The sequence below is a fragment of the Crocuta crocuta genome, unplaced genomic scaffold (genome assembly GCF_008692635.1).
Source record: "Crocuta crocuta isolate KB4526 unplaced genomic scaffold, BGI_CrCroc_1.0 scaffold168, whole genome shotgun sequence".
NCBI classification, from domain to species: domain Eukaryota; kingdom Metazoa; phylum Chordata; class Mammalia; order Carnivora; family Hyaenidae; genus Crocuta; species Crocuta crocuta.
The window spans coordinates 1,465,675-1,481,432 of NW_027532591.1; the positions used below are offsets into that span (position 1 = coordinate 1,465,675).

At 37.9% G+C, this 15,758-nt stretch overlaps 1 protein-coding gene across 13 annotated transcripts in view; it reads right to left on the reverse strand.

The window, feature by feature from the left end:
- The window catches only part of AGBL4 (AGBL carboxypeptidase 4), a 1,406,556-nt gene that overhangs the window by 327,165 nt on the left and 1,063,633 nt on the right, over nucleotides 1-15,758 (reverse strand). For all 13 annotated transcript variants that reach the window (XR_013338939.1, XM_077779716.1, XM_077779717.1 and 10 more), the window contains one exon: nucleotides 12,068-12,107. Coding sequence is in view for 12 of the 13 variants with exons in the window: in XM_077779716.1 (XP_077635842.1) it covers nucleotides 12,068-12,107 (40 nt within the window). In the remaining variant the exon portion in view is untranslated. The remainder of the gene's footprint in view (nucleotides 1-12,067; nucleotides 12,108-15,758) is intronic.

A 15,758-nucleotide genomic window follows, 5' to 3' on the forward strand; every position in this document is an offset into this window, starting at 1 on the left:
GGCATGCCAACCCAATTTCGGCTGTTATTAAAGATACCTACTTATATAGTTCCTGTGCCTTAATTTTACCATTTATACCTTGAATTCCAGTTCGTCTAGGTCTGAGGCCTGCATTCAGCTCCTTCCTGATCTGACTTCCATCATGCAGATCAGCTGAGGTGCCTTTGGATGCCACACCTCCAATTCCCCTCCCCCGATCTCAGCCCACCCACCTGTATGTTCTAAAATGAGGTCCTTGAACCCTTCTCGTTAGCCTTCCCACCTGAGTACTGGGATATGGCATCTGTAACAGATTTCCCAAGACAAAGAGCCTAGAAACATGCCACTCAGTTTGTCTCAGGGACCAGGAAAATAAACAAAACATGTTTCTCCTTGCCTTTAGAGGTTTCCAAAATTATTTTACTTAATGAATTTAATAAACTTTCTGAGTGACACCCAATGTTGTTGTGTTTCATCATGGACATGAGAGATGGAGGTTGGGGAATGGAGGTGGGAAAATGAATTGAAACAAGCTTTCTGGAAAATGAGCTGTAAACTAGACACATTAATTCCTTAAACATATTTGTGCTCCCTGGCCCAGTAATTCTACTTCTAAAGTGTCCAGATAAAAAACTTATATAAAAGAAGTGAAAAGTTTTTTTCACAAATAGTTTTGTGGTGAAGTTATTTATAAGAGAAAACATCTGGAAATAACATGAATACATAACAATGGGATGTGGATTTTTATAAACTAGACTATATATAAAAGATGGAAGATACTAGAGGTTTTAAAAATAAGTATGCCTTTAAAATGCTCATAAAATGCTCATGGATGTAGTAATTCAATCTGTAGTAATCTATCTTAAGATAATAACCTAAAATGTAGGGGAAAATGTATACACAAAGGTTTATAAATTATTCATAACATCGAGAAACTAGAATTTAAGTTAAATATATAACATTATTGGCATGGGGAAATATTTTTCTTGTAATATTAAGTGAAAAATCAGGATAAAATTTTATATTTTACATGATCTCAACTATGTAAAACAAAATTATACATGCATAGAAAAAAAGGCAAAGAAGTAAATGTGTTAAAATATTAAACAGTGATTGCCTCTGGGAGATAACTGATATTTCATCTTTATAAGTTCTCTGTGTTTTTAAAAATTTGCACCATGGGCATGTGCGATTTTTTTAATAGAGAAAGTTATTATAAAAAGATGGTAAGTATGTAAACTACATAGCAACATGAAGATTGTTTATGAAATAATGTTAAGTGAAAAAAGATGTATATAAAAACGTACCGTGATTGCAATTATGTAAATATGTTTCTGCATATAGACAAGAACTGAAAGAGAAAATGTATAAATAGAATTAGGTTTTGTATTGTGCTAAGGCTGTGGGACTAAGAGTAATTTATTTTTCTTCTTTAAAAATCTCTTTAAAGTTGTTTTAACAACGTGTGTGCAATTTTTGAACCAGCCACTCTCTGCATATTCACTGTGCTGCTAACCTTCTGGCAGTGAGGCCAGGAGTCATCTGGCTTGGCTTCACTCCTGGTCCTGGCTACCCTGGACTGGTTCCACAGGCCTCCTGTTGGCTCTAAAAATGGTCAGAGGCACATAACAATGGCTAATTTGGCCTCTCTTCTTTCTTTGGTTTCCAGAGGGGTTGAGTTTATGTCATGGGGGACTTTAATTAAAGACCAAGCTCAAAGTTGTCATGTAATGGTCAGCAGCCCCAGTCTATCACCACTCAACATAGGTACTGCTTCAACAAGGTTAAGAGGGGATTATTTATAAAGAAAAAAAAAAAAGGAAGCTTAGAAGATTTGCAATCCAATCAGAAACAAATCTAGCCATGACCTTTTTTTTTTTTTCCTTGAGGTTTCTACGATGTCTTAGGAAATCAATTGTCTCTTCAGGACATAGCCTAGTTAGTGGGAAAGTCCCAATGACTATGATATTGTGACATTCTGGACTTTCCTCATCCCCAGAAAAGTGAGTCAACCTGAATCCCATCTGGGAAAGAAGAGTCCATGGACCAATATTACAATTGAAATGATATTTATATGTAGCAGCAGCAGAAAAGACAAAGGATTTAGGATCAGACAGATCTGAATATGAATCTTGACTCCATCACTTATTAACTGTGCTCAAGCAGGCAGTTCACATAATTATGCTGCTCTTTCATTTCTCATCTTTAAAACAGAAAAGGAGATGCTTGTCTTATGGGATAGTAGGGAAAATTACAAAAAATATATGTAAAGCGCTAACACAGCTCTGGCACTCAGTGCAGTATTTAGATAGTCCCTAAATACTGTCCTTCTAGTAAATACCATCAAAAAGCTATGAGCATTTGACAAGAGTGTCATGGTAATTCAAGAAGGGGAAAACAGTCTTTTCAATAAATGGTTCTGGGAAAACCAAACACATTCAAAAGACGTAAGCTGGACCCCTACCTCACATCGTATAAAAAAAATAACTCACAAGAGTACATCTTTGTGACCTTAGGTTAGGCAATGTTTTCCAAGATATATCAAAAGTACAAGTGACCAAAGAAAAAAATAGGTAATTTAATTTCATAACTACTAAATATTTTTTTACTCCAAAGAACATCAAGCAGATGAAAAGATGATCCACTTGAAAAAATATTTGTAAATCTTATATCTGATAAAAGACTTTATACTCAGAATATATATTTTAAACCTCTTACAATTCAACAATAAAAAGACAAATATAATTTAATTAAAAATGAGTAAGGAAAAAGAATTTGACTAAGCATTTATCCAAGAAGATATACAAATGGCCAAAAAGCACAAAAAATGTGCTCAACATCATTAGTCATTAGGCACATGCAAATCAAAAACTATGAGATACTACTTCACATCCACTAGGATGATTACAATCAAAAGATAGGTGTGCCTGGGTGGCTCAGTTGATTAAGTGACCAACTCTTGATTTGGGCTCAGGTCATGATCTCACGGTTGTGAGATCAAACCCTGTGTCATGATCTCATGGTCATGAGATCAAGCCCCGCATCAGGCTCAATTCTGGGCATGGAGCCTGCTTAAGATTCTCTTTCTCTCTCTCTTTCTCTATCTCTCTCTCTCTCTCTCTCTCCCTCTGCCTTCTCTCACTCATGTGTGCATACTCTTTCTCTCTCACTCTAAAAACAAAAGATAGACAGTAACAACTGTCTTGTCTTACAGTGTGTCCTACAGTGTGTCCTACAATGTGTCCTATATTGTTGATAAGAATGTAAAATGGTACAGCTACTTTGGAAAATATTTTGGCAGTTTCTCAAAATGTATGTCCTAACATTTACCATATGACCAACAATTCTGTTTCTAAGGTTTGTACCCAAGAGAACTGAACACATATGTCTACACAAAACGTATACACCAATGCCCATGGCAGCATTATTCATAACAGACAAAAAAGGAAATGAATGAAATATAAGAATGTATAAACAAATTGTGATATATCCATAAAATGAAATATTATTTGGCAATAAAAAGGAATCAAGTACTGATACATGCTACAATATGGATGAGCCTGAAAATATTATGCTAAGTGAAAAAGCTAGTCAAGAAAGGCCACATATTGTACAATTCCACTTATATGAAATGTCCATAATAGACATATCCATGAGGACAGAAAGTAGATTAGCGGTTTCTAGAGCATGGGGGAAGGCAAATATAGGAAGTGACTGTTAATGGAGTTTCTATTTGGGGTGGCGATAATGTTCTGGAATTAGTGATAATGGTTATACAACTCTGTGAATATACTGAACCCCACTAAATGATGCATTTAAAAGCTAGATCTTATGCCATATGAATTATATCTCAATAAAGCTATTATTTAAAAAAAACCCTAAGACCAGCACTTTTAACTTGATAGTGGGAATGTAAAAATCTTTCTGTAGGCGTGATTAAGGAATCGTTGCCAAATATTCTAGTTGTCACTGCAGTCCCCTTTCTTGTGGGAAGAGTATACAACTTCACCCTGTTGAATTTATGAGTGGTCATATGACTTGACTTGACCAAGGAAATGTGCGTGAAAGTGACCCCTTCCAAATGTTTTTTAAGAGCAAGTACATGGCTCACTATATTTCTCCCTTTTCCCTCTGCCATGATGACCCATATGGCCAGTCCTGCAATGTCACACATTCACAGGGCACTTATTGTGCACAGTGTTGAATAATTCCAATCACCAACATGTGCAAATCTATCCTGAGAGCTTTCTTTGGTCACTAGAATCTGCTATGTCTATACTTTCTGAGCAGATTGGAAGTCTCAGGGAATTAACACACCCACTTTCACTCTCATTCCTTTGCTCCTCGGAGGGATAACTCTGAGGCTTATTTTACACATTGACATCCAGGTTTCCCCAGTTTGATTAAGTTCCAGTTGCCATTAGTGGTAGCTTGCTTCTTTTTTCCCCTTATTTTCCTGTATTGCTTCCTTGCTTTCCTACCAAGGTCTCTGGGATTATCTTCCAAATAAACTACTTGCACTAAAATCTTTGTCTCAAGGTTTTCTTCTTAGAGGACCCAACTAAGATGCCCAGCTATGTTCCAAATAAAGAATGCTTGGTCTGGGTGCCAGAGTAGAGATGATGTAAAGCAGGGGTGCCTGGTGGGCTCAGTCAGTAGAGCATGTGACTCTTAACCTTAGATTGTAAATTCAAGCCCCACTGGGCGTGGAGCCTACTAAAATAATAATAAAAAAATAAAATAAGATTTTAAAAAAGTTGGTATAAAGCAGAGCTGACTCCAATCCATGGGGTATTGTACCAAAAGTGAGAAATAAGCCTTTGTTTTTTTAAGCTTCTGCAATTTTGATGTCATTGTTACTTCACTGTAATGTAGCCTGTCATGACTGTGACCTATGTACACCCTTCCTCAGTAATTCCCATTCTAGGAATTTTTCCTAGAGAAATAATCAGAGATGCATACAAAGGTCTTTATATAAGAATGTTCACTGTGGTGTGATTTATAATTAAATAACTAGGTATAATTTAATATATAATAGAGTTTTAATAAATCATAAATGTAATAGAATGATTTTCAACTATATAAAATTTCCTCTTAGAGAATATTTAATAACATTGAAAATATTCATGCTACATTCAAATAAAACAGTTTATATAGTTTATAAACAGTTTATACAGTATCATCTGAATTTTATTTTTAAAATTACATATGTATATACATGTGCAAAAATAATAGTCTCTCTTCATAGTCTAGTGGTTAGGAGTTTTATTTGGATGAGAAAAATATTTCTTCATACTGCCTTCCTCTTATTGAAAAGGCTATAGGAGAATAAACTTTCCAAAATGTAAAGAAGAAACTATAGCTGGACTTCCGGGTCAAATGGCTAAATAAATTCATGCTTCAATGAGCCCATTCACTCTCATCAAATAGTAATACTAGATGAAAAAGAAATGAAAATATGTATTTGGGCTCTCTTGTGAGAAGACGTATTCCCACAAAGCTGAAATGTACAGAAATGTGAAAGGTAAGTTGTCCTGAGGCTACTTGCATGCTGAGATCTGGACATAGAAGCAGGAAGTAGCACTGAAGATTGCCTCCTATGGGATAACAGGAACTAACAGTACTCTGGAAGTTCTGGAGGATCAGAAACAATATCTTCTTCTTTTTTAATGTTTATTTATTTTTGAGTGACAAAGAGTAAGAGAGACAGAGCATGAGCAAGGGAAGGGCAGAGAGAGAGGGAGACACAGAATCAGAAGCAGACTCCAGGCTCTGAGCTGTCAGCACAGATGTGGGGCTCAAACTCAGGGACCATGAGATCATGACCTGAGCCAAAGTCAGACACTTAACAAACTGAGCCAAAGTCAGACACTTAACGAACTGAGCCACCCAGGTGCCCCTACATCTTCTGCTTAGAGGTCTGGGGGGGGCGGGGGGAGACTCTCATATCTTGAAAGGAGTCTAGGGAAAAAATAAAAAAGACTGCTGCAGAACTTTCTGGAAGATAGCCCCTGTGCACTGCAGGCCTAGAGAGGAGGTAAGGAATATAGACACAGGAAACAGAAGTAATGCCAAGCTCTTCTGCTGACTTTTTGTCACTGGATCTGATATATCCCCACTATTTACCAGGTGAGAGGTGGGTAGAGTTAACAACAAAAACCACCACACAGGGAGATGTGAGCACAGTAGGGGTTGGGGGGTGGTCGGGGATGAGAAGAGAGAAAACCAGAAAACTTCCTCCTCAAAGTGATCTTACAAATTAAAATTTCCAAATGCATGAGGAAATTAAATGCTAAAAATGATACTAAACAAAATTAACAATTATAACTTGAATTCACTCCAGATGAAACTTATTTTATAGAACAGAGATTTTAAAATAAGCATATTGAGGATGTTCAGAGAAACAAATGAAGGCATTAAAACAGAATAAGAAATTATGAAACAGAGTAGGCAGAAATAAAACAAGAACAGGTGGATATGAACAAAATTAGAAATCTTGGAAATTAAAAATATATAGTCATTGAAATATTGAAAAAGACAGGGAAAAAAGTCTAGACTAGACATGGTCAAAAAGTGAATTTATAAATGCAAGTTACTTGGGGAGAACTCAGAATCACTGCAGTAAGACAAAATGATAAAAATTATGAAAAACCAATTAACAGGCATGGTGGGCCACTTGAGAAAATCCAACAGTCATCTAATAGAAATTCTTGAAGAAGAGAGTCAGAAGAATAAGGGAAAAGCAGTATTTGAAGAGAAACTTTGCCAATAATTTCTGAGAATTAAAGAAAGACATAGATTCTCAGGTAGAAGTATACCCAGAGTACCAAGCAGGGTAAATAGAAATAAATTCACACCTATCTACAGCAAAAGAAAAACAAACAAACAAACAAAAAAAAACCCACCCAAACTGAAAAACAGAACATTAAGATTTTCAGTCTTGAGACCTACGAAAAAAAGATAAGTTATCAAAAACAATTAAATAATGGAAAACTTCTCATCAGCAACTATGCATGTCAGAAAGCAATTTTTAAAAATCTTCATAGTACAAAGGAAATTTCTCAAACTAGGATTTATAACTAGACAAACTATTATTCCAGAGAGGAGTCAAAATAAGGACATGCATATATTAAAAGGATTGCCCATGGACTCTCACTTAGATAGCTATTAAAGGATTCACTTTGTGGCGCCTGGGTGGCTCAGTAAGTTTAGCAGCTGATTTTGATTCAGGTCATAATCTCATGGTTCATGAGTTCAAGCCCCATATCAGGTTCCAACTGCTTGGGATTCTCTCTTTCTCTCCCTCTGTTTCTGCAGTTCCCCTACTTGTGTGCATGTGCTCTCGGTCTCTCAAAATAAATAAGTAGTAAACAAAGATTCCCTTTAATAAGGTAACATAGGAAATCTTAATATATAATAAGAAGGTGAACACAAAACTTATAAGCTATGTAGGAAAAGTAAATTAGTTCAGTACCAGTAGTAATTCATTGTTTTTCTTTTTTGCAAAAGTTTAACTTAAAATTTTAAATAATAATAACTAGGTGGGGACAGGGCATTGTTCAAGAGGTGGTTAAAGCATTGTTTACATATGGATAATCCATTGTCTCAGCACCATACCACAACTAGTCTTTTTTTTTTTTTAAGTTTATTTATTTATTTGAATTATCTTTACTGCCAATGTAGGCTCGAGCTCATGACCCCAAGACCAAGAGCTGTACTCTCTACCAGGTAAGCCAGTCAGTTACCCCAAATAGTTTACCTTTTATTCAGCTTATTATGAAGACTAATTTTGTGAAAGGTTATAGATTTGTAAGAAAATACATAATCAAATGTACATCCAAAGGTAATCAGTTAAAGTTAGAGATACAATCAATAGCATCCAAATCTGTAGATGGGATAAAGGGAAAACAAGTAATATATAAAACATAACACCAAAAAAGTCAGGACAAGAGAAAAAAAAGAAATGATAGAAAGTGCAAATATGGTGGTAGATATTTATCCAAATATATCAGTAATTATAATAAATATAAATAGGTTAAATTCACCTGTCAGAATACATGGATTATTAGATTTTATTTTTAAAAAACCATATAACAGTGTTTCTAAAAGATTACCATAAAAGGGAAAAGGAGAAGGATATCTCCCTACTAATTATAAAGATAATATTAAACTTAAGATTTATTATAAATAAGACACTGTGGAATTAATTCAGAGTACGCATGGGAGACCAATGGAATAATACAGGGACCTCAGAATCAGATTTTGTAAATAGGATAATTTGTATATGACAGACATGTAATTGCTAATAAGTGGGAGAAGGGATACACTAGTTGTTATGGTGCTGAGACAATGGGTTGTCCAAATGTAAACAAAAAAAATTAAATCCCTAAGTCATGTTATACACAAAAATAAGTACTAAATGAGATAAAGACTCAAGTATGACATAAAACTTGACAATTCTTAGAAGTAAATACAGAAGAATATGATATCCAGGGAGGGAAAGATTTCTTAAGTCACAAAAGCAAAGCTCATAAAGCAAGAGATTGATAAATTTAACTCCATTGAATTTTTTTTTAATNTTTTTTTTTTTTTTTTTTTTTTACAAATAGTTTATTGTCAAGTTGGTTTCCATATAACACCCAGTGCTCATCCCCACAAGTGCCCCTCTTTGTGCCCATCCCCCCTCTCCCTCCACATCCATCAGTCCTCAGTTTTTGTCAGCATTCAAGAGTCTCTCATGGTTTGCCTCTCCCCCTTTCCCCCACTATTTCCCCCCTTCATCTCCCCCATGGTCCTCCATTAAGTTCCTCCTAATCCATTGAATTTTTTAAAAATCTTCCATGTAAAAGTACATTATTAATCAAATAAAAAAAAAAACACAAGCCACAGTCTGGAAGAAGATATTTGCAATGCATATAAGTGACAAAGTATTGATATTTAGGATAATAAAGAATTATAAATCAATAAAAAGAAACAACTCAATGGAAACTGGAAAAAGGATATGAAAAGTCAGTTCACCAAAGAAGAAATCAAAGTGGTCAATAAACATTTGAAAAGATACTCAACCCATCAGTAATCAGGGAAACAAATATTATAAAAACAATGGGATATCATTTCACATTTATCATGATGACTGATACAAATTTATAAGTCTGACAATTCCAACTATTGAGGATTTAAGGAAGTGGAAACGCTTATACTTTGCTGTTGGAAGTATGTATTTGTTCAACTACTTAGAAAACAACCGGCCATTATGTAGTAAATTTGAAGATGCACAAAATCAATAATTCCTCTCCTAACTATATGTCCTAGAGAAATTCTCACAGTTATACACAAGGGGTCATGCACAAAAACACTCTTAGTAACATTGCTTGCCATTGTAAAAAACTGAAAATAGCCTAATTATGGTCAGTAAAGTGGGTAAATAAATTGTGATGTAATCATATATGGAATACTATATATCAGTTAAAATGAATGAACCAGCAGTATATGTACTACATGAATCAATCTATACAATATAATAATGAGTAGGGGAAAAGTCACAGAATGCCATTTACAGTGTGACATCACTTAGAGGAATTTGTACAAGAATGCCAGTTGTAGCTATTTTATTCTTATATATATAGATATAGAAAAAATAGAATTTATTATAGTGGTTACCTATAGAGTGAAGGGGAAAAGTTGCAATCAGTAAGAATATAGAAAAGCCTCAACTAGATCTATAAAATTTTCAAATAGGGGACTCTGTGGCATTGATGGCTTAATGTCGATATGATAAAACTAAGGTGTTTGGTGGGGAGGGGGGAGGGCAATAAAGGCTATTCATTATATTTCTATTCTTTTCTGTATATTCAAAATTATTCACAGTAAACAAAATAAGAAGGTAACATAGATTATTAAGGCTTCCAAATTCCCAACCTGCATCTCTAAAAGCTCTTAGTATATGAAGAATGGCGCCATCAGATTGAGCACTGTGTTGAGGATGGTTGTGAAGAGTGCGGACAAGCTAGTACCTCCCACTGACAGCCCCAGAGAGGTAGCAAGTCCACTGCTAGCTGCTACAGCTTCTGGAGATAGGGAATAGGGATGGTTTTAAAAGCAAGAGACAATCAGTAGCAATGGAGGAAAGTGCTTTTGACATCCGATAGAGTTGTCAGATAATACTTGGTCTCATGGTGCTTCCCAACCTTTCCATGTCATGGCATGTATGGATATTTGTCCTGCACATTGGAGTGAGGCTACCACCCTGGAGGCTCCAGCTGCCCAGGTCCTACCTGTGTCCCTGAGAGGTAAGTGGATCAATATCTCATAAGTGCATACCTCACAATAATATCACACAAAGGTAGCCTACTTTCAGTATACCAGTGCCACAATACACCTTTTGGGAAGCTTTGACCCAGGAGATATTTTTTTCACATATAAAAGTAGGTAAAATTATAAACCATTCCAAATTCTGGCAGTGCTTATTATTTTGTAATTTCACAGCTCTTCAAAAGGAGTACACGCAGAGTCACAACTACTCTGCTTGAATTTGCTCAGCAGCTATTAGGAACAGAAAGAGCTAGCACAAAAGAACTATAGTAAACAAAGTCTAAAGACATATCAAGAATCCCATCCAATTCATACATCTGCATCATATCAAGATGTAACCAGATGAGACTGGAATGTGGAAGCAGGCAATCTGGGATAGCATATGTGGAGTAGAATAGTACATAATTACAATGGACAGAAACCAAAGTAGGACAAAGATATTCCCTCACCAACACCTTAGTGGGGAGGGATTGTTAGGTCACAGGTCACATGAGTCCGCCACTCCAGCTATGTTAGCCCATGATTTGGAATTTCTGTATGTTAATCATATATGTATTAAGTAAACATAGCTCATCTATAAAACAGATTAAACATTTTCCCAACTGCTTAATCTCTGTTCTTGCAAAGTCCCAAATTCAAAAAGCTCTATCAGGTGGAAATACAGTAAGGTCACCTAATCTGGGTAGATCCAACTGACATGTGTAGTCACTGTTTTATACCTCAGTGATTGAGACCAGATGACTAGCCTTTGTGCTAAGATAGTGCCTGCAGAGGGCAGTTTCTCAATCTCTTTGTAAGTGAGCCAGTTGGCACCCAAGTACAGCATGGCAAGCTTGGTGAGAGCCAGAGATACCATGGCATAACCATATTGGATGTCAAGATATTGAAATGCCTCCACATTTGTCAGTAATTAGCCATTTCTAGAGCCCCCAACCCTGCCATGTGACCACTCTGCCACACTTGCCCCTCCCTCACGATCCCATATCCCCCTAGTCCAGTAACCCAAGTGTTAATGTCTAGCACAGCAGGGGTTCACCATGGTTGTTAAATATTTCGAATGGATGAAGATGACCCACCACACCCATTCTTGAATGCTCACTAACTGTGCTGGCATCATCATCCTCTTGGACCCCAAGAAAGCAGCAACTTTTGTTGGCTAGTTTTGCCTCAAGTTCCCAAACCAAAATAAAATACCTTTCTGGAAAAACTAAACTATTCAACCACTCTCTAGGCTAGATACCCGGCCTAAGGGAAGAAATCCCATGGCCACAGCTTTGTTGGGGAACTTGACTTTCCCCTAAAGTGAGACAAGAGTTATTCTGACCATCAGCACAGAATAGCAAACCTAATCACTTTCCCAGACTAGTCTTTCCTCATGAGCCATCCTTCCTCCATTCCATGCCCCTGCCAGGAGCTTCCCTGTTTCCCATGATTTCAAAACCCATGATTTCAAAACTTATTTCTCATGAGTCCAAGACCCTTCCTTGGCATTTGAGCCCAATGAGCGATCTGGGAAGAACTTGGCCCTGCAATATGTAGCAACATCAGATTATCAGCCATCTGCAGAGTCAAGAGGAGGCAGCACAGAGCTGGGGGGGGGGGGGGCATGCCTGGGGGGGCAGAGAATGGAGGGAGAAGCATTGTTCACGGCGCCAAGAGTTCTGCTGTTCATCCAGGGAGTCAAAGGAGGAAGGCAGGAATTGCACTTGGATAGGCAAACAGGCATCGCTCTGGCAAATAAGGGAAAAGCCAATGCAGAACGGCTGCACCTACTCACCGGGGCTGGTGATTGTCAGAAGGTCAAGTTGCCGCTGTTGCTGCAAAAGAAAACATACTATGAGATCATTAAATTGAGCAAGAGCAAACTGTGCTTAGCAGCTCAGGATGGACACACAAAAGGGATATTCAGATACACAGAGCAAGGCATAAGGAGGAGAATATGGTGCTTGCTTACAATTCTGCAGAGAGGCATTGCACCCTAGAGACAAAGTGAATGGATGGCTTTTTTATTCATCCTTGGATGGTCAGAAGTGAGAGCCCTTAGAGGTCTTCCAGTCAAATCTATTTTATACTTTTATACTTAGGGAAAGGCCATGAGCTCATTTCTTCTGTATGAGACGGCCTTTGTTCACACTGGCCACACTGTTTAAGTATCTCATACCTTGGCAATCCTCTTTGCTTGGGTCCTTACATCACCGTCACCCTCCTTATATTCCTTTCTAACCAAGGTACTCCTTGGTTTATTTAATTTGCTCAGCAATGCTACGGCAATTTTAATTACTGATGATGAAACCATTTCTTCTCTAACTGAATCCTCATATCTTTGTACCATATAACAATCATAGCAAATAATATCTGCCTGTCACACTAGTCCATATGGATGAGGCTGCTTATGTTTGCAGGCAACTGGCCCTGGCTACCCCAAGGGCTGAGGAGATCAGTATCTCAGTAGACTTGTCCCACATCACAGCATACCTACAGGGAAGCTTTATCCTGGATGTCACGGGAACCTGAGGATGGAGAAGTGGGTACTGGAGGTTGCATGTGGGGCAGTGAGCAACTCAAAGACTTAAGTCAGGATTCCTTAAGGCCCAAATGACTTCTTTCTCTTTAGCACACTTGATTTTCCATAACTAGTCCTGGAAATCTGTATTTCTTTTCTCCAAAGGGGACCAAGCAAATGAGAATGATTACTCTAGGCTACAAATTGTAGTAGCTTCTGATTACCCGATATTTTTTCTAATAGATCCTTTGCCATATTTCACCTTATCTTCATTTCCCTCTTTATTTTGTCTCTCTCCAAGAATGGAGAATGGCTTATTGAAATTCTGCTTAAGCAGAAATGAGAAGGCAGCAACATTTTTTTTTAGTGCCAACTATAGGCCAGGCACAGTACCAGGTGCTTTGATGTGTCATTTCTTTTTATACTCTTGGCAATCCTACAGAGTTGGTATTGTACAAAGAAGTGGCATGAAATTCAGAGAGGAAAATTATCTGCCCAAGACCACCTTTTCATTAAATGGGAGGGCCAGGATTAGAATTCAGTCAGTTCTAATGCTGGTTTGAAAGCTCCAAATATGTCAATGTACATAAATCATTATGGTGGTACCTGATACTTAATAGATACTCAGCAAAAAGGCATTCAGTATTGATATTGTTGTTATTACTATAGACCATGTGACCCTTGGTTTATATAAGTTACCTCTTCCTTTTTCATAGAATTATGGATACTTGGAGCTCAAAGGTCATTGAGTTTGACCTGCTACCAGGTCAGGAATCCCTTCTGCAATGGCTCTACCAGTTGTATGAACTGCTTGTTTCATCTTTTCTTGATGGGGAGCTCATTCCTTCTTATCAGTTGGATAACTCTACTTCGAGCAGGGTTAAAACCTGCTTCCTTATGACATCATCACTGTTTCTAGCTGCCTCAGCCCATGACAAGAGTTTGGACATCTGAAGATCTGTGTCTTCTCTCCAGGCAAAATATGCCTAGTCCATTTGTCCTTTCCTCATGAGACATGGTCTCAAATCTCCTTGCTCTCATGGTCTTTCTCCTCCTCTATTTAACTTTGATCTGTCCCAGTCAAAACCTCTTTAAGATCTCTGTACCCTTTACTTCAATGACTTCTCATGAGCCTGAAAGAAGTCCTCAAGGACTTCTCAATCAACATCACTGTTTTCCTGCCAGCTCATAACTCATTCCAGTTGACATTTTCAAGCAAACAATGCAACACCAAGATGTCACTGACCTACATTGTGAATATACATCCTCGTTCTGAAAAGAAACATACACCCACACACACAGGCGGGAAGGAATGCTGGAGCCAGACTGCCTTCCCTCCCAAACACAGAACCAGGCCAGTAGCACAAGTGGCTCAAGCTGCCTTTGCCAAGGCCAACCTGTGTGGCTCAGCACTCCTCTCATGCATGAGAAAAGAAAACAACACATCCTTATGTTTTTCCATAAGCTTCACTTTGTGATGACTGCTGTTGGTGAAAGATTATTTATCTGAGAAGTGTCTGTTTCCTAATTAAGAGCTATTTCTAAATAGTGACACTGTGTCCAGGGTCCACTGGAGAAAAAAAGGGAAGAAAACATGACTGGAGGCAGACAGACGGGGCCCTCTGTCTTGGCATCTCTGTGGGGTTTGGATAATTTCCTGCATGTCTCTGGCCTCAAACTTCACACCTGTAAAATGAGGGGGAGTGAAACACCTTCAGGGAAAGGTACAGTCAAGTAAAACTAGGTGTTATGCTTGTGGGCTCCCTCTTCTGGTGTAAAGAGTTCCCTGAGAATTCCCATGGCCAGAGCATTGGGCATTGGGGCTTGAAGAGCAGAGTGAGAATGTAAAAGGGACCACATTTTATTTCCCTCTCATATCGCAGTTTTTAGTGGATGTGTGTCTTTCTCACTAGTTGGAGAGCTTCGTAAGGGCCTAGAAGATCTATTATTTCGTCCATGGCATACAGTAGCCCTCAGTAAGCTTTTGTTAAATGCAACTGAAGCATTCCTGAAATCCACATTATTCTCTTTTAACCCTCCCCCCATGCCTTTGCTCATGCCATTCTCTCTGCCTGATCTTCCATGACCTTTGATCTTCATGGAGCTCCCCTCTCACTGCTCAAGATGTCCATAAGATCTTCTCTGCATGCCAACTTCCAAACCTAAGCCCCTTCTTTCCTTTCAACAGAATAGTTCACACATTGCTCTTCCAATGCATCTTGTAAAACAAACTTCTGTATCATGCTCTGTTTTAACTGTTTCTTCTGTTTCTCTCCAGAGAGGGAGGTCCTTACTCAAGGGTAAAACTGTCATTCCATCTCTCTATCTCCAGTGCCACCACAAAAGTCTGGAGGGAATGTTTTATGTCATCTGGTTCAAATGATTCAACTATTCTATCATTCCCTCTACCACAGCCCTGTTAGGTAAGAATTAATCAGCCTGGAAAGTAACCATGCCCCTTCCTCCACAGGACTTTCCCTCTGCCATGTCTTTAGGCTTACTTTGCCTTTATGATTTTGTTCCTACCATCTCCACAGACAGACTGGCTATCCACTTCTTGTGGGAGACATTCCTTCTTTTACTCCCACCCACAGGATCACTGTCTCTCCTAGACCCCAACTGCTCCTACTGTCTGTACTACCCCTGGGGTGATGAATTAAATCTAACCTGGTGACAAGCCCGCTTAACCTACAGTTCACAGACATATGTGTGCACCACCTAGTGGCCCAAGTGGGTAAGTGTAGGCTATTGTTTAACCTGTAGCTCTTAAGATAGGATTGCAAAATCCGCCTGTTCTATATGCAAATAAAAATGAAAAAAAAAAAAATCCTTGAAGTGTACCTTCAAGAATCACTGTGCAGTGGGTTTTACCTAAGAAACTGGAATATTCAAATATTCTCTCAAAGTCCTTCAAATATGAAAGGAATGAAATGAAAGATAAATTTTTAATTACTAAATTGTCTGC